Source organism: Euphorbia lathyris, chromosome 6 (genome assembly GCF_963576675.1).
Source record: "Euphorbia lathyris chromosome 6, ddEupLath1.1, whole genome shotgun sequence".
Lineage (NCBI taxonomy): Eukaryota > Viridiplantae > Streptophyta > Magnoliopsida > Malpighiales > Euphorbiaceae > Euphorbia > Euphorbia lathyris.
Genome location: NC_088915.1, coordinates 34,302,859 through 34,327,199, shown reverse-complemented (window position 1 = coordinate 34,327,199; position 24,341 = coordinate 34,302,859). Strand labels below are relative to the sequence as shown.

Below are 24,341 nucleotides of genomic sequence, written 5' to 3'. Positions count from 1 at the left end.
TAGGATTTGAACCTAGTAAGCTAAAATGGAAAGGAAAAGAAGCAATGACTTCAAAACAATTGCAGCAACAGAAAGTGAACAAGGGCAGACAAGTCAGGGCTAGAACAGCATCAGCAAGAACAGCAGCAGCAACAAGCCAATCACAACCTCATGCAAGGCAGGCACTAACTGCATTTAACCAGTCACTCACTCAAGCAAGCCAATCACAGACTCAAGCAAGCCAGGGACAACATGCAGTTAGCCAGGCACAAACTCAAGCAAGCCAAGCACAAACTCAAGCAAGCCAAGCACAAACTCAAGAAAAACAGGGACATCATGGGGCAGGAAAGGCTCAAAAACTTCAACCAGTGCGAAGATCAACAAGGATGCCTCCTGCAAGCACACAAGCTGCATCCAATTCTAAATCGCAGGCTACTATAGTTAGGTGGATGCCTTAGCTTTCGGTTTAGGTTATATGCACCCATTTTTGGGATTTTTTTTGTGGTTGTTGACAGTTTATGGCAAATACTTTGGTACATGGTACCTTTTTGTCCATTTTGGGTTATTTTTTGGCAAATGTTTATGCCAATGTACTGTTTCTGCAATGTTGGTACATATTTTGGTTTGTTATGACCAATTGGGTGCATATTTTGGTTTGTTGTAAGAACGCAAGTGTGAATTTGCATTGGTTTATCAATGGCATGAACGTCTATTTGTATGCACAATCCAGGATTTGATTTATGCTATTACAACATTGTATACTATTTACACAATTTATGCAAATATATATGCAAATGGGAAATATGATTACAAACTTGTAACTATTCGTTTAAATTAATCCGTGCCAAAATACATCACTGATTAGAAACACCAAATTTATCCCTAAATACAACCCAAAATGTGTGAAACAAGTACATTAACTACTCAGACACACTCCTAAGACAAACCCCAAAATGAAACATATTAGGCATTTTATCCATCTATATTGCTTTTGGACTCAACAATCTTCGTACTTCGGCTTTGATAGACACTCGATTTTTCATTCTCTTTCAACTTCTTCAACAGCCCCGTGATGACATTCTTATTGTGTTCACTAACTGGAGCATCAAACCATTTCATATATCCACAATAATATGGCCCTTGCATCAAACATAACATGATTACAATTTTTTCCACTAATATATACAAATAGATCAATACCAGTTAAAACCAACAATGTTGACTCACCCCATAGTTACGGCAATCATAAAATCGTCTTCCGGGATTTGCAGGCTTCCATGAAATTTTCACCACGGCACTCTCCCCACAACGGTAAACTTCCATTTTGTCCGTAACACCGGCCAACACAAAAACAGGGTATCAAAATACAGTCAATCGAACGCAGGAGCACGAAATCAAAGAAGATGATTCCCACTTTCTTCCCCAAGAACATACGAACGCAGGAGCACGAAAACACAGCGATCAAACACAGTGGATTCTCTAATTCAAATCGCACGATTCCTTTCTCTGGGGAATATGATGAAGATGACTTTGGAAGATTGAGAAGACGGTAATGGGTAAGAAGCAGAAATTAAACCCGCATGAGCGGGAGGAAGAAGATGAACTGGAATCACAAAGAGAAGAATGGAGATTTTGATATTTAAGGGATTTCAGTTGAAGATAATTGAAAAAAATACGACCGTTGTCCATTTATTTTTTGGGTCTTAGCTTGCTTCACGCGCCTATGTTGTACTGTTACAACAACACATGACATGTCAGCAAATAAGGGGCCAATGATATCATTTTTTTTAAGTTGAGGGGGTTAATAGGACGTCCCTTAAGTTCAGGGGGCAAAATGACTAAAGTGGACAAGTTCAGGGGCCACGTATGGTTTAGGCCAAAAGTATATGTTTCCTTATTTTTCAAGAAAAAAAAATGGTATATATCTTTTTTCTTTTTTTTAACTAACAGAAAAATATAGTGTTTGCTTGTAAAGAAAAATTTCAATCCTCAATATTTCAAATCAGTGTAACAACAATATTCTTTTTTCTTTCTTGTAATTAGTTCTTTTTCTATATAAGGAAATTTTGTTAAACTTCATAGTTATTCAATAACTCCGCCTGTGAGGGTCACTTGGTGGCCTTTACAGCCGGTCCCAAGCCCGGACAAAGGAGGAGGGTTGCGGTAGGTTTGTGGCGGCCAGCGTAAAACTTAGCCACATCTTATGACATGAACCATAATATAAATACCGTTGGGGCGTTCCCTACTCAGCGACGCGCTGCACTTCCTAGACCCGGGTGTAGTGATAAATGTGCAAGGGTTGCTAGGTCGTCGCCCCGAAGCGGCGCGCCACCCCAGGACCCGGGGGTGGTGTCAAATATGCAAGGGTTGCGGGTAAATAAGCTAGTCCACGGTAATGGTAGGGGTAGGGGTAAGGGTAGTAAGTTACGCTTTGGGACATGGAACATAGGTTCTTTGACAGGAAGATTAGCTGAAATTGTAGATGTTATGAAGAGGAGGAGAATAAATATATTATGCCTACAAGAAACCAAGTGGGTTGGAGCCAAGGCTAGAGAGATAGCTCCTTGGGGTTATAAGCTTTGGTACTCAGGAAAGGATAAGGGTAGAAATGGAGTAGGTATTCTTATTGATAGGGAGTATATTGATGAGGTAGTAGCGGTGTCTAGGAAGAGCGATAGAATTATGAGTGTTAAGCTAGTGATAGGGGATGAGGTTGTGAATGTCATTAGTGCATATGCGCCACAAATAGGATTAGATGTGTCTATAAGACAAGCTTTTTGGGATGACTTAGAGGAAGTGGTGCAACAGGTTCCTAGGGATGAAAAAATGGTACTAGGGGGTGATCTCAATGGACACGTGGGTTCTAGGCGAGATGGGTTTGAGAGTGTTCATGGAGGGTATGGTTTTGGAGATAAGAATGAAGCAGGAAATGATATTTTGGAATTCGCATCAGCCTATGACTTGAGTATCATGAACACATGGTTTATGAAGAGAACATCCCACTTAGTGACTTATCGGAGTGGCGGTAATGCGAGCCAAATTGACTTCTTCTTAGTAAGGAGTGCTTGGAGAAAGAGTTATATTGATTGTAAGGTGATCCCTGGTGAGAGTACGACAACCCAACATAGAGTAGTGGTGCTAGATTTTCGAAGTAGGAAATGTATAAGAAAACAAACACCTCAAGTAGAGACTAAGATTAAGTGGTGGAAATTGCAAGGGGAGAATCAACAAAAATTTGTGGATGAGATGACCAAAAAAGATATTTGGACTTGCAATATGGATTCAGATATAGATTCGATATGGAATAAGATGGAGCATAGTATAAGGGAAGTAGTGAAGGAAGTTCTAGGGGAATCTAAAGGTAGCATGCCACCGGGTAAGGACACATCTTGGTGGACAGAAGAAGTACGACAAGCAGTAAAGAGTAAGAGAGAATCCTATAAACTATTGGGGAAATGTAGGAGTGACGAGAACTACGAAAAATACAAAGAGGCTAAAAGGGAAGTAAAGAAGGTCATACGAGATGCTAGAGCAAAGGTGAATCGGGATCTGTATACAAGATTGGATACGAAAGAAGGGGAAAGAGACATATATAGAATTGCTCGGATGAGAGATAGGAAGACGCGAGATCTCGGAAAAGTTAAATGTGTGAAGGATGTGGACCAGAAAGTCCTAGTTGGAGATAAGGATATCAAGGAACGATGGAGGTCCTATTTTGATGACTTATTTAATGGAGATCGCCAACAAGATGTTGGAGATATAAGTATCCATCACGATATGATAAATCATGAATGCCTGCGGAGAATTCAAAAGGGTGAAGTCAAAATGGCATTAAGTAAGATGAAGTTGAAGAAAGCAGTAGGACCTGATGGCATCCCTATTGAGATTTGGAGATGTTTGGGAGAAAGAGGAATCGAATGGTTGACGACGTTCTTCAACAAAATTTGGAGAAACAATAAGATGCCATCAGAATGGAGGAAAAGTACCTTAATCCCTTTGTATAAGAACAAAGGCGATGTCCAAGATTGTGCCAACTATCGGGGAATCAAATTAATGAGTCACACTATGAAACTTTGGGAGCGAGTGATTGAACAAAGGCTAAGGAGGACGGTGAAGATCTCGGAAAACCAGTTTGGCTTTATGCCGGGAAGATCAACTATGGAAGCCATCCATCTAATGAGACAATTAATGGAGCACTATCGAAATAAGAAGAAAGACTTGCATATGGTTTTCATTGACTTGGAGAAAGCATATGATAAGGTACCAAGGGAAGTACTTTGGTGGGCCTTGATAAGGAAAGGCATTTCGCGGAAATATATTGACATCATAAAGGACATGTATGAGGGAGTATGCACGAGTGTACGTACTAGTGTTGGGAAAACTGAAGAGTTTCCTATTACGATTGGAGTGCATCAAGGTTCCGCACTAAGCCCATTTCTTTTTGCCATCGTTATGGATGAACTAACAAGATCACTTCAAGATGGTATACCATGGTGCATGCTGTTTGCATATGATATTGTGTTGGTTGATGAGACGAAAGAAGGAGTGGAGATGAAGTTGGAACTATGGAGGCAAACTCTAGAATCTAGAGGCTTTAAGTTGAGTCGAAGTAAGACAGAATATTTGGAGTGTAAGTTTAGCGGCCGTAGGAGTAGGGAGGCAGGGACAATCACCCTAGATGGGAGAGTTGTTCAGGCCTCGGATTGCTTCCGGTATTTAGGATCTATTATCCAAACGGATGGAGAAGTAGATGGAGATGTTGCCCATAGGATTAAAGCTGGTTGGTCGAAGTGGAAGAGTGCTACGGGTTTCCTTTGTGATCCCGGCATGCCTAATAGATTGAAGGGAAAATTCTACCGGACGGCAATTAGACCAACATTGTTATATGGTACGGAGTGTTGGGTAGTGAAACACTGCCACATCCATAAGATGTCGGTGGCGGAGATGCGTATGTTGAGATGGATGTGTGGTCACACGAGAAAGGACCGGGTGCGTAATGAAATAATTAGGACAAAAGTAGGGGTTACATCTATTGAGAATAAAATGAGAGAAAACCGACTAAGGTGGTTTGGCCATGTGAGACGTAGAGCGCTTGATGCGCCGGTTAGGAGAACCGAAGAGTGGCAAAGGGATGTAGTGGTGAGGGGTAGGGGAAGACCTAAGCAAACTTGGAGGAGGGTGATCGAGAGTGATATGAGTTTATTGGGAATTGAGGAAAATATGGTAGTGGATAGGACGGAGTGGAGGGAGCGAATCTGTGTCGCTGACACGACTTGATTTTCACGGTTTTATATGATGGTTCATGTTAGCCGACCCCGAATCATTTCGGGACTAAGGATTTGTTGTTGTTGTTGTTGTTGTTCATAGTTATTCAATTTGATCAGTCGAGTTTAAATGCCCAATTGATTTAATTAACCAACCTAATCTAAACATTAGCTAATGTTGATTAAACATTAGTTGCATTTTTATGCTCATCTTTGATCTCATATTCAAAGTATTTAATGATCTCTATTCCTTTGGTTTTATCAAATTTGAAGAGATTAATTTAGAGATGAAAATGACATCACCATTAAATAATTAATTTAGGATTCCTAAAAAACTATGCTTAGCAGTTAATGAACAAATAAATGTAGATAACCAATTGATATTAATAATGCACTACATGGACTTTATGTTCGTATTAATCGGCCAAACACTGGAAAAAAAACGGAACCTACTTGACATCTATCCCGAAACTTGTTCATATGTCGAGCAATTCTCGAGAATGTAACTACACAGACAAAGAATGAGAGATATTACATCAGAGCTGGTGCAGTTCATAGTACAGTCACAGAGCCATCTTGCTTCATTTTGATGAGACTGTTCTCCATATTCCTCAGTACTGGCTTGTATCTGCAATGGCAAATGAATTCAACTTAAGTTTGCAGCTGAATCATCAAACTCGAATTTTAATCATATAATGATAGAGAGGAGGAGAGCAGAAAGAACTCACAGGCGCAAAAGACCAGTATATGATTGTGTGGCTTCTTGGAGTTTCGCTGATAGCTGCAGGACTTCATATGACAACGATTCAGCTCTGTTCTGTTGTATTGCTAGTTCACTCTACAAATAAAACAAAATCATGAATTTGATTGATGTCCATGTCCTAAATATAAGGATCTGTTTGACAGATACGATTGAAGTTTAGCTATGTAATCCTGCATATGACACATCCGATTGGGTTGTTAAAGTTAATAACATATCCTCCTCCCACTAGTTCCTAACCTTGAGTGAAAGAACTTCAGTTGTATGTATCTGTGAACCATTCTCGATTGACCGATTGCTATGGTCTGTTGATGAGCTTCTCACGGCCTCTTTATCACTTGAATAAACCATATTAGCCTGTTCAGTTCTCATCTTTGAGAGAGCTCCACGCAGCTCTTCATTTTGCTTAAGACAGTCCTTCAACTGCAGAAGTTACATGCTATGCAAATTATTTATCTAAATAACAATGCAGTCAACACCCACCAGATACATGCTTAAATATAAAAGAATATGATTCAGTGTACAAGGTAAAGCAAAACAAGCAACCTTAGAGCGATTATGAAGTTAGTCCCATTTGACAAATCGAGAAGGTGTCACACTTGAACTATAACAGGCGACAATGAAAACCAATTTCACAAACTTGAAATTTGTTTGCAAAAGAGCTTGTCCACAGATGTGATGGTGTTCCTTCCATAAACGGCCTAAAGAAGATAGAGATGCTAACTAGTCAACTTACTGGAGATTAGGTTAGGTTGGCCACGATCACTTCGGATATATCATTTGGAAAACATTGTTAAGGTTTCTCTATTTGCTTCAATAACAGATTTCTATTATTTTTGTAGCTTATTTTATGAATTAAACTATACCTCGGATCTCTACTATTAGCTACTGCTAAGCCACGTTATTTGATATAGGCAACTAGTACTTGTAACATAAAAATGGGGCATAAAAATTTCTTACATGCAGTGACTAACAAACTTGATCTGTATATGAATTACCTGATTCTCCCACTGGTTGGCAATGGTTATTGCCTCTTGATAAGAAGAAGAGAGAGTAGAATTTTCCTCAAAAAGCTTCTCTATCTCTGAAGATTGGGAATCAATCTGCAAAACAAATTATGATGCAAGGTCACCGTAAGATGGTTAGTTTCCAATTGGTATTACTACAAGAGAAGACATGTGAGTAAATACAGCACCTCCATTAAAAGTTTCTGTCTACTGCTCTCCAACCTTTCAACTGCTACAGCCATATCATGCAACTGCTTTTCAAGTTTCTCCTTTTCTTCCTGCAAAGTTTTGTAACATGCATCATGACAGTAGTCTGAAATCTCAACCCACAAAACCATTCATCCTTCACACAAGGGATTAAAATGGATCAAGAAAATTATTTTAGAAATGATACTGATGAAAATATGGTGATAAAAAGAGACACCACAGTTATATTAATATGTGATGCCATTAAGCCATAATACACAAATAAAAACCGAACTAAAAACAATGACAACCACAAACATTCCCTTACCACTGAAAATGCTGTATGAGCCCCCTTTTCAGGTTCTTCTGCATTGCACAAGCAAGAGAAAGACTTAGAAAAACCAAAAGAGAAAAAGGAAGAAAGTTATGCACATAAACATTGACCATTAACACCTTCAAGGAAACTAGGTAATGGGAAAGATTGAATTGGTATTATACCAGGGGGCCTTCTGGATAAATCTGCTAGTTTCTCTTCCAACTCTTGCTTTTCAGACACAAGGGTAGAAACCCGAGTTTGCTCCTCTGCTAATCTTTGTCTTTCTTGTTGCCTCAATAGTGACTCTTGCTATAAGTTTTGAATCAGTACAAGAAAACCATAATATAGGTAAGGAACAAAGAATTAGGAAATAAAAATTTCTAACCTGCAATTGAGACTTTAGATTAGCCAACTCCTTTTCTAAACTTGGTACTTGATCCAGGGAAATACCAAAAGAGTTCATTCCCCCAAGTGGATTGCTCATTGCCTGTTGCTGTATCATGTTTAATTCTGCTCTCAAGGCAGCTGCATCTTCCTCAGCCTATTACAAATATAATAATGTGAAAATGCAAACTGAGATGCTACTCTACCTTATATTATAATAGCCAGAGAATCAACTCTCATACCCTGTATTGCTCTTCTTCTGCTTCCTTTAGACGTTTCTTAAGAGTGCGGAGCTGGGCTGAAAGGTCCTCCTATACTACATATCGAACATTATGGGTGAAGAATAAAAATAAAGACTTAACATATATGACGCATGCAGGTAAACTAGAAAGAAACAATTCTTACCCGTGCAACCACCGCTGCATCTTTTTCCATAGCTACATCCTTCAGTGCTTTTCTTAAAGATGGTACAGTATTTTGTTCCTGCAAATGACAAAAGAGAAAACAAGTGGAATCAAACTACAAAGTTCAAGTTGAGAAAGCTCTTTACACATACATGTAAAAAGATTTCGAAAGCGGGGGAGGGTTCCTTTACCAGATCATTTAAGCGCTTCAGCAATGATTCATTCTCAACATCCTTGGTTTGAAACTGAGAAGTGAGGGAAAACAAAAAACCCGTAATAGACAGAATCTAGAACACATTGTGCTTTGTTAAAAAAAAACAATATTAAAAAACATACCATAAAAGATTTTATCAAAAAAAAAAAAAACATACCATAAAAGATAAGTTCCTGTTGTTTTCCTCTAAATCTGCATTCTTTTTTTGCAGATCTTTTAGCTGAGAGACTAATCCACTAACATCTGTCTGCACAAACCATTAAAAGCAATGAAAATCTAGATATATTATATTATTACTACGTGTGTGTATATATACACACACCATAGAAAAATGTTAGCATGGCAGCATCCACAGCTGGCTGCTAAAGATAAATTCATCTGATCCCAGTTCAACAAAATCAAAATCAAACAAAAGAAGATTGTTTTCATTATCATCTCAACATATCTTGATGCCCATAATGGCCGAAGAATTAACCGTGTTACAATAAAACCATGACAGAGAATTGAAACTGCCTGTTTTAATTATTTTCCAATATTCTTGCAGCATGAAAATTACTAACATATTTATGCTCAGCAATATTTTGTCTCTCTACGCAATAAATACCTTTCACAAACAATTAAGCTATACACATTGAAAAGTCAAGAAACATCATTATGAAAAATAATAATAACAAGAATTTTGAAAAAGAAGAACCACAGCAAGCTAAATTCCTACCTCTGAAAGTCGATTTGTGCTTTCTGACTTTCTCATCCCTAAATTATCTGCGGAAACATATTTAACGAAAAAAAAAAATCAAATAAAATTAGAAATAAATGCACGAATCAAAGTGAAATAATCTCCAGAAAAGCAACTAACAAAGAGGGGAAAAGACCATTAGGCATGGGAGCTTTGGTCAGATCAGGTCCAGAAATTGTTTTGCTTAACCTCTCCGCTGCTCTCTTTTGTCTGATCTCTTCCAGCTGCAAAAATCAACACGGCAACAAAAACAATAAATGAAAATAAAAATCAAACGAAGCGAAAATCCAGTGCATACACAGGGAAGATGATTAAATCAAGATGAAGAACAGTACAGTTCGTCGACCAAGCGATGCATGATGGGCGTCCATGACGAAAGAGAAAATGTAATAGCAACAAAAGATTGATCTCCCTTCCTCCTTTCTCTTCAATGGGAAGGGAAGGGAACAGATTTACAATTTGCTTTGCTTTCAAATTTAAATCGTTGCATCAGAGGAGATTTCCTTGCATTGAAAGCTATATGCTATATTAATATTTATTCATTTGGGTAACAATTGTCTGGGTGGTGTAGTCGGTTATCACGCTAGTCTCACACACTAGAGGTCCCCGGTTCGAACCCGGGCTCAGACAAATTTTTATTTTCTCAAAACTCTGAAGTAAAAACAAACCTATTCTTCAAATTTTGTGGCTTTGTGCACCTTTTTTTTTTATCAATTATACGTAGTAAGCTTTTGGCATGGCACGGATTATTTTTTAACATTAGAAATATTAAAAAAAAAACATTTTAAATGGGTAAATTACATCCATTGCGACATTATTAAGTCTTTCTATTTTAAAAATACATTTTAAGATCCCTATTTTTTACCAATATTAACTATTTGGTATTTTTATCTCTTTTTTTAGATTTTTAACCGAACATATCTTAGTTTTTAGAAAAGCTACAACACAATACAAAATAATCATGTTACTTTGTTATTTTATATCTGTCTGTTTATGACAAATATAACGGTTACGAATCTAACTAGATAAAATGACCAAATAGTTAATATTGACAAAAATTAGGAACCTTATAATGCATTATTCAAAATAGAAGGATTAAACAGTGTGTTAGATGAAAAGTGGGAGACTAATAAATTATTTACCCAAATAAAAAACCACATTTTAAATGGATAAATTACATCCATGATCATTAAACTTTACCTATTTTAGTATTATGACCACTGAACTTCAATTTTTAACGGTATGACTATTGAACTTTATATTTTTTAATATCAGTAGCCACTCAACTTTAACTAACTCCTCAAAATGACCATTAGCCATATTTTCTATTTTTCAAAATCACATTTTTTTTTTGAGTTTACTCTCTCTAAAAATTCACTATCTCTCATAACCAAACAACACCTAAATGACCTCAATGAAAATTTTCAAGAATTAAAGTTCTTTATAATATTATTAACTCTTTAAATTTTTTTATTTTAAGGCCGTCAATGATCGTTTTAAGACATTGAGTGGACATCGGTATTAAAAAAAATAAAATTTGTAAAGTTTAGTGAAAACAAACCTATTCTCCAAATTTACGTGTTTGTGGCTTTGTGCGCCTTTTTAATCATTATACTAGCTTTTGGCATGGCAAGGATTATTTTTTAACAAATAAATATTAATACAAAATACCACATTTTAAATGGATAAACTACACACATGGTCACTGAACTTTACCTATTTTAATATTATGGTCACTAAACTTCAATTTTTAACGGTATTACCATTAAACTTTATACTTTTTAATATTGGTGGTCACTCAACTTTAACTAACTCATCAAAATGACCGTTAACGACCTCAAAATAAAATTATTTAGAACGACATTTACTATGAAATCACATTTTCTATTTTCCAAAATCACCTTTTTGGAAACTACTCTCTCTAAAAATTCACCATCTCTCCTAACTAAACAACATCTAAATGACCTCAAAATGAAAAATTTCAAGAACTAAAGTTCCTTAGAATACCATTAACACTTCGAATTTTTTATTTTGAAGCCGTCAACATTCATTTTGAGGCGTTGAGTGACCAACGGTATTAAAAAAACGGTAAAGTTTAGAGGTCATACCGTTAAGAATTAAAGTTCAGTGACCACAACGTTAAAATGGATAAAAGTTCAGTTGCCATGGATGTAAACCCATGCCCACTGAATTTTACCCATTTTAACATTGTTGCTACCGAACTTCAATTCTTAATGATATGACCATTGAATTTTACACTTTTTAACACTAGTGGCCACTCAACTTGAACTAACTCTTCAAAATGACTGTTAACGACCTCAAACTGAAACTGATCAAGAATTAAAGTTGTTCAGAACGGCATTTACCATGAAACCACATTTTTTATTTTCCAAAATCGCATTTTTGGGAGATTTTTCTCTTTAAATATTCATCATCTCTCTCCTAACCAAACAACACCTAAATGACCTAAAAACGAAAATTTTCAAGAATTAAAGTTCCTTATAATATCATTAAATCTTTGAATTTTTTTAATTTGAGGCCGTCAATGGTCGTTTGGAGGTGTTAAGTGACCACAGATGTTAAAAAGTGTAAAGTTCAATGGCCATACATACCGTTAAGAATTTAAGTTCAGTGGCCACAATATTAAAATGGATAAAATTCAGTGGCCATATATGTAATTTATCCTTCTATTTTATATTCTTTTAAATCCTTAACAATTTGATCATTATAGCTCATTTGTTACTTGATGGTGTCGTCAAGTCAAAAGTAACAATTATAAATAACACTTCATTATAATCTTTTGTTACTTTTATATTTCATAGAGTCCATTTATCATAAAATACTATACATTCATTCAATTAATATACAATTGAGGGACTAGAATAAACTTTTGAGGCATTAAAGTATAATTTGAGGAACTAAAAAAGTTTAAAAGAAACAAAAGAGAGAGAAAAACTTTGTTACCAATATTGGTAACATATCTATTTTGGTAATATTTCTTCTAGTGGTTAGTAATGTTGAAACACAATTTTCCAAGAGTTTTTTATTCTGACAAAATTAATTTAAATCTGAACCCCAAAATTATTTAATCAAGAATTCTAAGTTTAAATATGAACACAGATAGCAACAGTTGACTATATCACCATACTTCACTGATTAAGTTATATACAACTAGCATTAAGCATGTTCATACACATACTCAGAGTCAGTTCTATAGCTCCCTAAACAGAACATCAACCATAAGCTTCATAACAATACACATAAACAACACCATGTTGAATGCTTTTCTAAGAATACCAAGCCAATTGACAAGATACATAGTATGGAGATTTAGTTGACCATATGACTATGCCAAGCACAATACTCAATTGACACAAAACATGTTGTATATGTATATTCAAGTGACACAAATAGCAACAGTTGACTATATCACCATACTTCACTGATTAAGTTATATACAACTAGCATTAAGCATGTTCATACACATACTCAGAGTCAGTTCTATAGCTCCCTAAACAGAACATCAACCATAAGCTTCATAACAATACACATTAACAACACCATGTTGAATGCTTTTCTAAGCATACCAAGCCAATTGACAATATGCATAGTATGGAGATTTAGTAAACCATGTGATTATGCCAAACACAATACTCAATTGACACAAAATATGTTGTATATGTATATTCAAGTGACACAGATAGCAACAGTTGACTATATTACCATACTTCACTGATTAAGTTATATACAAGTAGCACTAAGCATGTTCACACACATACTCAGAGTCAGTTCTATAGCTCCCTAAACAGAACATCAACCATAAGCTTCATAGCAATACACATAAACAACACCATGTTGAATGCTTTTCCATAAGCATACCAAACCAAGTGACACGATACATAGTGATGGAGATTTAGATGGCCATATGACTATGCTTCACTATACTCAAGTCATATACAAGTAGCACTAAGCATGTTCATAAACATACTCAAAGTCAGTTCTAGCTCCTTAAACAGAACATCAACCATAAGCTTCATAGCAATACACATACACAACCATAGTTTATCACATACTCATGTCTGACTATTGTATATACAAACGAATTCAGTATATGGCAATTCCTATAGACAACCCTTTATCACATACTCATGTCTGAGTAAGGCATACAACCACATCATACATGCAACCAACATAACAATATATGTACTCAACAAGTTAAAGAAATCTTCCCATATGTTGTAGGCATGAAACCATCTCTTCCATCAGCCGTCCCATATACTTCAGCACTCTTGCGTACTATCCCTGCAAATAAAAAGAGCAATATTTACCTATGTTAGCATCATGAAGTATATATTGCCCTAGGTTAAAAAAGATCTAACCTTTTCAACGATATAATAGATATCGTTTCCACCTGCTGAAATTAACAGACACATGAGTAAATCGGATGAGGAAAAGGAATTGTAAGGAAAAATGAAGCTCTAATACATCCAGGAACGAAGTAATTATGGTTTACCATTACCTTGTTTCGACCCAGTGAGAAAGCAACTGGCCGGAGAGAGCCAATGAGAGGGGTGGGAGAGATGAAGACGAGTTGTGCAAAACCTAGTTAGGGATTTGGAATGAGAGAGGGGTTTATATGTGAGCTGAAATTTCAGTCAAACACATTGAGCGCGATAAGTTTTTGTTCGCCGCGTAAGTGAAAATTTCATTGCCGTTTTTTTTTGTTTTCCGCAAACAATGACAGTTATTTATAACGACTGTCATCTAATGATTATGTAAATTTTGACTTAAACGCGCGCTTTTTATAGATGATAGACTTGTGTCGTTGGAATGCCACAACGAAATTGAGTTGATTTAAACTTATGCTTTAAGATGGCAGAATTTTAATATAATGTCACGAAAAATAACCAGACGACACGAAAACAAATCTCTGTCATGTATATTGTGTCATGTGAAAGGAAAAATGGCATAGTGTATTTGTGTTCTATATCTGATATGTTATATTTGCATAATTGCCTCTATTGTATTACCGTCCATTAAGCATCACATATTTCAACATAAGCTCTGTTAAACTAAACGGAAAACTTAAATACAATATTTAAAATCAGAACCACTCTCCTAAACAGCTTCCTCCGTTTAGTTGAACGAGCCTTTGATATTAATTATTTGCCTCTGTGCTTAAGAAAGTTGTGCATGCTAAGTGAGTAATTTTTAAAAGTGTAACATTACCCAATAGTTCCATCCACCCCCCCTTGGAACTAATATTATCTCACAAGGGACCAACAGGTAACAACTACTTTTCTAAGTAACATGTAAAGAATACCCACTAGAGGTGCTCTAAGCTCAAAGTTCTTAAAAAATTGTATAAAAATAATGTAAATAATTACCTCGTAACAATAAAGCAAATGCATGAGAGAGTATGGGGCCTATGGATTTACCACTCTCAATAGGTAAAAGGCATTCCTCGTAACCAAGAGCAACAAAAGTTGACTCCAAATTTGGAATGTAGCTATCATGAGGAAATTCAACCAATCCAAGTATTCTTTTCTGGAAATCAACATATCTTAGCCCAACAGTGTACTAATTTTCATGGAAGTTTAGAGTGACATCAACACTGACATGAGAATTCTACATTTTATTGTTGGTAAATATAACATTTTCAAAACTAATTAGATTTCCAGTAGTTCCGCTTTTCTATTAGTGAACCCATTACAAAATTGCACTGCACAACCTTAAATTCCCATTAAAGTCTTTTGAATCCATTCCGTGACCTGAGAACGATTGTCGAACACTAAATTACCCTAAAATTCATCAAAAAGCAATTAAATTACACTAAATTACACTAAATTACCCTAAATTTCTATTGCCTTTGGAGGCGGCCTCAAGGGTTTCTTTGGCTGCTTTTATGGCGTTCGTCAGGGTGACCCTCTGTCATCCACGCTTTTTGGTCTTGCTGAAGACTTCTTGGGAAGATGGATGTCCAAATTGGTTAGGGAGGGAAAATTTGATCCAATGACCTACACTGGTAATGTTGCCTTCCCTTCTCACCTTCTATATGCAGATGATATGATGATGTTTGGGAGAGCCTCTCTAAAAAACATGTCCTATGTCAGAGACCTTTTTATTTTATATGCAAGCATCTCGGGCCAGGAGGTCAACTGGGACAAGTCTCAAGTTATTTTTGGCAGCTCGGTCACTGCTGCCCGCAGAACTCGATTGGTTGATGTCCTCGGGATTAGACTGGCCTCCCTCCCGTTCAGCTATCTTGGGGTTCCTCTCTTTCAAAGAGCTCCAAAATTTCGCTACCTGCAGCCTCTACTTGACAGGTTCCTCAACAAATTCAGCATCTGGAGGGGGAAATCTCTATCCTTTGCAGGTAGGTTGATAAAATCATCACTGACAGGGGCTTTAATCCACTCCTTTCTGATTTACAAATGGCCGTACAACCTCATCTCGCGTGTCAATAAAGCAGTTAGAAACTTTCTCTGGACAGGAGATAGAGATAGAAGAAAGCTAATAACAGTTCCGTGGAAAGTTTGTTGTCAGCAGCTTCAGCATGGTGGGTTGGGAATTAAAGACTTCATAACTTTCAATGCCGCTCTGGTTGGAAAACTAAGCTGGGAATTAATTCAGGGCCGGGGTCACATTCCCTCTCTTCTCCGTCATAGATTCCTTGAGAAATCAAGATTAGCCAAGAACTACATCTCAAATTCCTCTATCTGGACTTCCGCGAGGCCCATTTTCAACCAAATTCGACTTAACGTTTCTTGGTGGTTCAGTGAAGGATCAATTCTAAACTTCTGGACAGATAGATGGATTTTACCTTCTGTTGCTGATCAAATTGGGATTGCAAGGAAGCTTCAGAGCAAGCTTTTTAACCCCATTCATGAATACAGATCCAATGGAAGTTGGAATGGTCTGCAGTCGCTCCCAGCTCAAGTTCAAAGCAACATTAATAGCATTCACTGTGTTACTGATATCGCAGATACTTGCATCTGGCAGCCATCGAATTCTGGCAAGCTCTCAGTAAAGCTCCTTTATCTCACTCTCAATCCAGGGACTCCTGTTGATTGGAATAAACTTTTATGGAATCCTCATGTTCCTCCTAGGCATGCGATGACCTGCTGGATGCTTATCCATCGCAAGCTTCCAGTTCAGGATCTGCTGCAATCCCGCGGCCTGTGCTTGGTGCAGCGGTGTGAGCTATATAAGCAGTACGGAGAGAATATTGACCATTTATTCCTTTTTTGCAGCGTAACATGGAGCCTTTGGAGAATGATCTTCCAGCTCTTTGGTGTAGCGTGTTTCACCAGCGCTGATTTTGCCGAATTCTTTGCTAAAATCAGAACTATGCGGATTAGGCGTAACTTGAGAATTGGTTGGAAATGTGCAGTGATTACCTGCATTTGGTATATCTGGACTACCAGGAACAAAGCAATTTTTGACTCAGAGCTCCCCTCAATCCAAATTTTGTGCAGCAGGCTTTTGTTGTTTATTAGAGAGTGCATGCCCTCTTCGCCTAATCGCAGCCAGATCAACGACCTTGATTTTGCAATCGTTAGATGGATCCCGCCTCCTTGTAACTGGCTGAAGGTTAACACAGATGGTGCAGCTGATAACCAATCGGGTAATGTAGGTGCAGGAGGAGTTTTCAGAAACGCTAGAGGCTTCGTGGTTGGCTGCTTTGCGTTTCCTATCCCTAATGCGCAAGCTCATGTGGCAGAGCTCCGGGCAATTATCTATGCAATTGATGCAGCCTGGGATAGGAATTGGAGGAGTTTATGGATAGAATCGGACTCAATTTATGTGGTTCGGCTTCTTAATTGCAACTCTCTCGAGGTTCCTTGGATAGTTAGAAGGGATTGGATCCGCTGCCTCCACAGACTAGCCTCTATGCAATGGAAAATCACACATATTTTTAGAGAGGGAAATCAAGCTGCGGATCGGCTCGCAGGTTTTGGTAAAGCTGCCAACACTTTAACCTGGTGGCACTCGGCTCCTCACTTTTGTCAGGCTTTAGTTTTTTATGACATTTGTAATGTAGCACATATTCGTTTCTTTTAATTTCTCCTCTCTCTCTTTCCTCTTTCTTTTCTTTTCTCTCCCTATCTTTTTGTACAATTTTCCCTTTTTATTAATAATATTCGGGTTGGTGGCCTGCGCTGGGGGTGCCAACCTAGTTGGGATGTCCAGTCGGCCACCGTGTCCCATTCTTTGATTCAAAAAAATTAATTTATAAATCTGAAACTAAGAATTCTAAAAACGTTTAATATGAATCAGAATGGTATTAGCCGCAGGGAACTACTAATAAAACTTGATTATTAAAATTATATAAATGAGGATTTAGTAAACCAGATATAATATTCCATATGATGTATTGTAATCCATAAGCATAGTATATATATAAAAAAACTAACAATTTCTAAAGACATCCTCAAGACATCCTCTTCTTGAGGTTCATTTTGAATTAAGAGCATTGTCAACACAAAAGAAATCGGCCAAGAATCAACCAATCCTCTAAAATCAGTCATCGCACACGATCTATTTGGGTGTGTCTTGGGCTACTTTTGCGTATCACATGAAGTAATCAGAGTGTAGTTGTATGGTATATTGGGCATTCATCGTCCTCGATAGATGAGAGATATATCATAGGCCACGTGTGGTAGAATTACTTTAAACCCTTGCAAAGTGGTAGGTTAAAAGTGGAAATAAAGATTTCATTTGACCTATCTATTCAGAGTGAATTCAACCTGAGCAAGTAAACAAATGTCTTTGTAAGTTTCTATAGTCATGAGTCATTTTGGATATAGTTGATGAATGATTGTATCACACTACATCTATTCACGAAAAGGTTAAAGGTCAAAATTACCTTAACTTCTTATGGTTTCTGGGGGGGTGAGATATTTTTTCTTAGGTGGGAGCACTCGCTCTATTATATGTTAGTTGAATTAATTCTGATAGAATTAATAGATATAAATTAAGGAGTTAATTTGCTATATGATTAAGCGTTAAGTGAATTGCAATAAACATATACGACTAGTTGTGGTAAGAATCTAATGAGTCATACATTATGAATTGAAAACAAAGAGCAAAATTGTGGAATTGTTCCAATAGAAGAGAGAGAGAATGGATGGCCAAAATATATATATTGAATTTAGGTTTTAAACTGTTTATAAACCCTAAATTAATTAAGTCAATTATAATCTTAATTATTTATAAATTAATTAAGTCAATTATAATCATAATAGGAAGTCTGAGTATTCATTGGTTTGAAGAGTGATGGCAAGAGAAGTATTCATTGGTTCGATTGGTCGAAGCTATGTTGTAGGACGGGCCAAGGAAGTTTGAGTTATAAAGACTTACATGCTTTTAAGCTTTCACTCTTTGGCAAACAAGGTTGGGACTGTTGGTCCCGTGTGATTAGTTCCAAGGGGGGGTAGGAACTAATGTAACTTTTTCGCTTAATAAAGCTGACTTAATCAATTCTTTAGATTACTTAACTCAGTTTTGGTCAACACGGTCGAGAGAGATGTAAGACAGCTTTAGTCAGAGGCTGACTAGAACCGTTTTACTTGCGAGTTAGGAATTAACACTTAGGTCAGCTACCAACTCAGCACTCTGATTACTCAGTGTCAGCTTATACAATTTATATCCTGAGTAATTTAAGCAAGCAACACATACATATATATATTGAGAGAAAGGGTTAGAAATTACAAAGCATACTTATCCTCGTTCGGCCTCACCACCTACGTCCAGTCCCCAGAATCCTTCCGGGATTTTTCAATCCAATACTGAGCTCTTTAAAGGTAGAGCACAAACCGTTTACAAAGCAATTGAGTATGCAAGAGTACCGTCCTCTATTCATCTACTCAACCCCACTAAGCGCTATAACCGAACACTTAGATTTTCTCTACCGCTGAGTACTAAAACCGAGTACTCAGCACCACTCTCTCAATTTTTACAATTGATATAAACTTGTTCTTTCTAGATGAAGAAAACTTTAGATGAATACAAATTCAATTTAGACTTTTACACAGAAATAGGAATTTGGTGTAAGATTTTCTTTTCTTGTTTGAATGTGCTTTGTATGTATGCTCTTTTCTTTTTGTACTTCGGCAAAGGATCCAAGAGTTGGACTTGTCCTTTTATAGTGAATTTCTGATGCCTCAATCATTTGAATTCGGATGTATCCGTTGAATTCAAATGGCTCCTTGTGTCATTCACTGGTCAGCATACAGATATTGCAGGCCAATCTCGTTGTCTGAAATTAGCAGGCGTCAGGCTTGTCTTATTCCGCCAGGTTCATCTTCTAGCGCCAGTTTCATCTTTTAGCCAACAGCCAGTTGACTCATGCGTCTCGAAACTGTCTCCTTGCGTAATTCCAACGCTTCTATATTGGCGCAAACAGTTGTCGGATCTTGTCTTTTAGCAAACGGATCATTCGCGATGTCCTGACGAACACTCAGCTTGAACTTATAGACGTTGCCTTTGATCTTTTATCTTTGGCGAGGCTGGGTCATGTTCCACTCAGTTTCTTTGGTCAGCTTCGTCTTCAAGCATTGGTTCTGAAGAAGACTTTTCTTTTATGATGCTGGGTTGTGTTCTACTCAGTTTCTTCGGTCAGCTTCATTTTCAAGCGTTTGTTCTGGAAAAGGCTTTTCTTCTATTATGCTGAGTCGTGTTCTACTCAGCATCTGTGGCTCATGCTGACTTCATTCTGTCGTATCTTTTATTTCTGTTTACTTATAATTATACTCAACATTGAACAAACATATTAGTACAATTAAATCAAAGCACTTAAATTTAATTGCATTAATCATGGATTAACTTAAATAATTTTGTCAAATCAAAATCATGTGGAAAGGTGTTTCAACAAACTCTCCCATTTTGATGTTGGCGAAAATATTTAATTGTGGAATTCAGCATCGACGTTCCCCATGATTGATTTATCTTTTATTCTTTTGAAGTTTCTCCCCCGTAAGGGTTGCATCTATTGACTCAATTTAACTCTAAACCTTCTAAGATTTAATCGAGTGAAATTAAGACATACCTTTACTGACTTAGTTCAATTCTAGACCTTCCAAGATCTAATTCAGATGAGCCTAGGTCAGCTTTCAGAAGAGTTTAACGCTTGGAACATATGGTTATAACTCAGTGTGGCACATAGGTATCAGAGTTAGTGTATATGTATCAGATTTATGTGTGCTGCGTATTTTTTTACTTTTATTTTCCTTATGTTCACAAGATTTTTACTTTGTTCAATGTTTAGTTTAAGTATGACAGATCAGCATAGAATCATAATAGGTAAGCATCACATATAGATAAGTCAGTGTGGAAAAGAAAAGATGCTTATATAGATAGTCAGCAACAAAATAAGACATGCCACATATGAAGTTACAAGTCTAAGGCTATTTTTAATCTATCTCTTTATATTGATTTGAAGTTTGCCTTTGCCTTTGGCAGTTCTTTATTGCTGACTTGGATTTCTTGGGTCAGCAGAAGATGGACCAGGCTTCTACTGAGTTCCGACGGCAGGCTGAGTTATCTCCCTTTGTTTCTGCTGAGTTCCAGCAGCGCGTTCTTTCTCCCCCGTTTTGCCAGCATCGGGATTGGAGGGAGGAGGAAAGAAGATTCCCTGTTGAGCAGCACAAGATAATTTGGATGAGTACAGTTGAAGTTGACTCGTACTTTCCCGAAGACCGTCGAAGACTCCCATGCCATCGGCCATAGTGGAAGCAGGTATCTTAATGTTGGCACTGAGCATACTTAAGAGATACTCTTGAGATTTCCCGATCCAAGTGATAGATTCTGTCAGTTTGGCATACGATTGATGATACATCCTGAGTAGGGTAGTGTCATATTATTGACGTTGAACTTTGGTGTACCGAACCTGCTTAAGGGTAGATTGAGAGCATTGCAGAATCTCATTAGTCTTCACGAGGTCAGTGTCCATTTCCTGTTTATTCAGGTTGAGTAGGCGAACGGCTTCACCAATCTGTTCGATGGAACACTGGGAGGAGGAGGAGATAAGCTCACGAGCTCCGGTCAGCTCAGAGGTCAACTGGGAGAAGTATTGATTTACCTTAGGAGAGGTTGCATATGTTGAGTTCGCAGCTGATAAGGCATTGAGTTGACCTTGGATGGCGTCCATATGAGTTACTATCATCAGCTGGAGTTCAGCCAGCTTTACTATTGACTCTTGTTTGGGCTGTTGAGAAGAAAAAGATGTCATGACACTCATTAAGTCCTTGAGACCCTTGATTTCAGTTAAAAGTTGAGTGACAGAAGAGAGTTGAGTTGGCTCCACATTAACAGACCCAGCAGCATCGACATTAGTTTGATGGATATCCTGAAGTAAGGCTTGAGCTGAGTCAATAATTCTTCGTCCAGACTCAGTAGCATGCAAGTAAGCATAGGATTCATCATTTTGTGGTTCAGAGGCCGGAATATGAGTAGCACCGGATGGAGGAGGTGTTTGGTGCTGTCCAGAAACAGAGGTGCCATCGTGGTCAGCAGCTGGACTTTTATTCAGATCAGCAGCAGGAGCTGACTGGTTATCATTCTGCGTTGAAGGATGAGGAAGAGGTGGATCTGTAGAATTGTTGACTTACTCAGGGTCAGTCTGAAGCTGAGTATTTGCAGAAGGTTGGGGTAGTTCAGAGCTGACTTGAGCAGGATTTTCCTCTGCTAACTCTTTGTCTTGAGTAGCAGGAACCTCGAGCACTTGCTCGGTAGAAATTTGACCCTCAGGAGCTTTGGGATCGGCTTGTTCCTCAGCTTGAGAAATAGAGGCTTGCTTTTTCTTGAGTTGGTCGGGAGTTGGCTCAGTGACTGTGGAGAAGAATTGAAACTGGAGTTTGGTGAGGTCAGTGATTGGTTCCCTTAGTGGAGAATCGTCCAGAAGGTCGATGACTGGAGATTTCTGAGCCTTTCTTTTGAGTCGTTTGCCTGTGTTGTCCTTTTGGGTTTGAGAAGGGGGGGTCAGCAGCAATAGAGTTAAGTGACTCAGAGGCAGAGATAGGACCAAGGTCAGCATCAAGGCCTTCCACAACCTTGTCCTATACTTGTTGCTTAGTTTGATTCTCAGTCTGCTCAGCATCAACTATTTTATTTTGCTCAGCAGCAACTGTCTCACTTGGCTCAGCAGAGCCTGTCTTGTCAGTATGAAACTGACCTCCAATATCACCCAGTTCTTCTTGTTGGTCAGTAGGAGTTTTTTCAAGATCAATTTCTTGAATTCTCACAAAGTGTGAGTCTTCAGAGACTACAAAGTCAATAAGAGGTGCATCAATCGGTTTCAACCCAGAAGTCTTCTTCTTCTTTTTCAAAGGTTGCTCAGGGGTTTCCTCACTTTCTTCCTCGGGCTCAACTTGCCTTTTCTGTTTCTCCACCGACTTAGGTTCCCCTTGAGTTTGCTCAGCAGCAGCTTTCTGTCCACTAGATATTATTCTCAGCTTCCTCGGAGTTGTGTTGACATCCTTTGCGGATTGGTCAGCTTTCCGCTTCTTATCCTGTCTAGTTCGGTCAGTGGGTTCAACCATTACCTTCTTTCCTTTCTTGGTTGGCACATCCTGTGCTGCTTCAACCATATTATCCCCTTCTTCATTTTCTTTTGCACCTTCGCCTTTCTTGGATTTAATCGGCTGGTTATAGGCTAATCCAAATAGCAGTGCCGCTATAATTTCTATTCCCCAAGTCTCAACTTCTTCGACCGTGCTTACTTGATGGTCCTGGAGAATTTTCGTGATGAGGGAGCCCATCCTGAGTTTCCCGGTGCTTCGTTGGAATGCGCCGATAAGAAATACGAGCATGTTGAGCGATTTGTAGGTCAGCATGTGCCAGATGAAGCACTGCTCAAAGTTTGAGGCCAATGAGGAGGAGTTGACTTTTGGGAATAGGAAGTTGGTCAGGATGTAATGAGCCATTTTCCGAGGCTGACCCATGAACGTGCTGGCTATTTCTCCTTTGTGGGTTTTTGGCTTACAGAAGTCAACAGGATAGTCAATTTTGGTGTGGTCGTTTGTGGTCCTGAATTCTGTACCTTTGGCCGGCAGCTTTAGTAGAGTTGCGAGATAGGACGGAGTGATTGCGATATGCTTGCCCTTGACTTTGGTGATCAGGTGGTCAACATTGTCTTCGGCAACTCTGAGATTTGCATAAAATTCTCTGACCAACTGTGGAAAGGTATTGCCGGGGAGAGAGAAGAGTTCGGTCCAGCCATTTTTGGAGATCCATTCACAAAAAGGTTTCTCAGCCGTCACGAAGCTCGGGGAGAACCAACGGCAACGAAGTACCTCACAGTTCCTCATGCTGTTGTATACCGGGAGGAATATCTTCTCCTTAGGTTGTTCGTTCTTCTTTTCGTTCTTCTTTTTCGAAGGTGTTGCTTGGTCAGCTTTAGGGTTTTTGCTCAGAGTGTTGACTTTAGATTGGTCATGCTGACCATCTCCTTGAGACTCACTTGAAGTCTCTTCATAGTCCTGCTGAGCATGAGAGGAAGGATTTTCATCGGAGCGATTGTCGTCGTAATCGGCACCGGAGATGTTTTGAGAATCGTCAGACATGATTCTTGATAGATTTTGAGAGGTTTTGGGATTCTGAGAGTGAGAGAGGGATTTGAATGCCAAAGATTTCAAAAGTAAAGAGAGTTTAGTGGGAATCCGTCCACTATTTATAGAGGTGCCGAGTTGATCTGATAGGTCGGAATGGCGGTTTTACATCGAGATGATCAATCGACAGTTATCCCTGGCATTTATGACACATTCGGCGCATGTGTTTTCTAATTATTGCGCTTACGTCATCCTAGGTGGCTATTTAATGTGCGTGCTAGCATTTATTGTTTTCACTGGCTTTTACTCGGTATCTAGAATATTAATCGTTTTTGTTATTCTGAGTGCCTAGTTTTACGTAGAAGAAGTATTTGTGTGCTTAGTAACTCAGCTTATGATAACCACTCAGTATATATGTCTACTCAGCATAAGGTGATTTTATGTAATTCATATTAGCTCAGCATGCAATAGTTACTAATTTCGCACAAATCACTCAGCATGGTAATCACTCAACATTCATTTAAACATATAATTTTATTGAA

General features: G+C 38.0%; 1 protein-coding gene and 1 non-coding gene across 3 annotated transcripts; one reads left to right on the top strand and one right to left on the bottom strand.

Moving 5' to 3' along the window:
• Positions 1–5,609: 5,609 nt before the first annotated feature.
• Positions 5,610–9,731, bottom strand: LOC136234115 (uncharacterized). Of its 2 annotated transcripts, XM_066023881.1 has the most exons (15): positions 9,586–9,731; positions 9,387–9,474; positions 9,230–9,276; positions 8,672–8,761; positions 8,492–8,545; positions 8,302–8,379; positions 8,139–8,207; positions 7,898–8,053; positions 7,695–7,821; positions 7,525–7,562; positions 7,199–7,288; positions 7,002–7,106; positions 6,244–6,426; positions 5,972–6,081; positions 5,610–5,871 (listed from the first exon to the last, which is right to left on the bottom strand). In XM_066023881.1, the coding sequence occupies exons 1-15, from the start codon at positions 9,619–9,621 to the stop codon at positions 5,796–5,798; spliced, it is 1,347 nt and encodes a 448-aa protein (XP_065879953.1). In that variant the 5' UTR covers positions 9,622–9,731; the 3' UTR covers positions 5,610–5,795. The 2 variants fall into 2 exon arrangements, with proteins under 2 accessions (XP_065879953.1, XP_065879955.1); XM_066023883.1 differs by lacking the exon at positions 9,586–9,731 and having other exon boundaries at positions 9,371–9,474.
• A 75-nt stretch (positions 9,732–9,806) lies between these two features.
• TRNAV-CAC (transfer RNA valine (anticodon CAC)) lies at positions 9,807–9,880 on the top strand. The gene has a single exon. It is a non-coding gene; the product is annotated as a tRNA-Val (tRNA).
• The last annotated feature ends 14,461 nt before the right edge of the window (positions 9,881–24,341 follow it).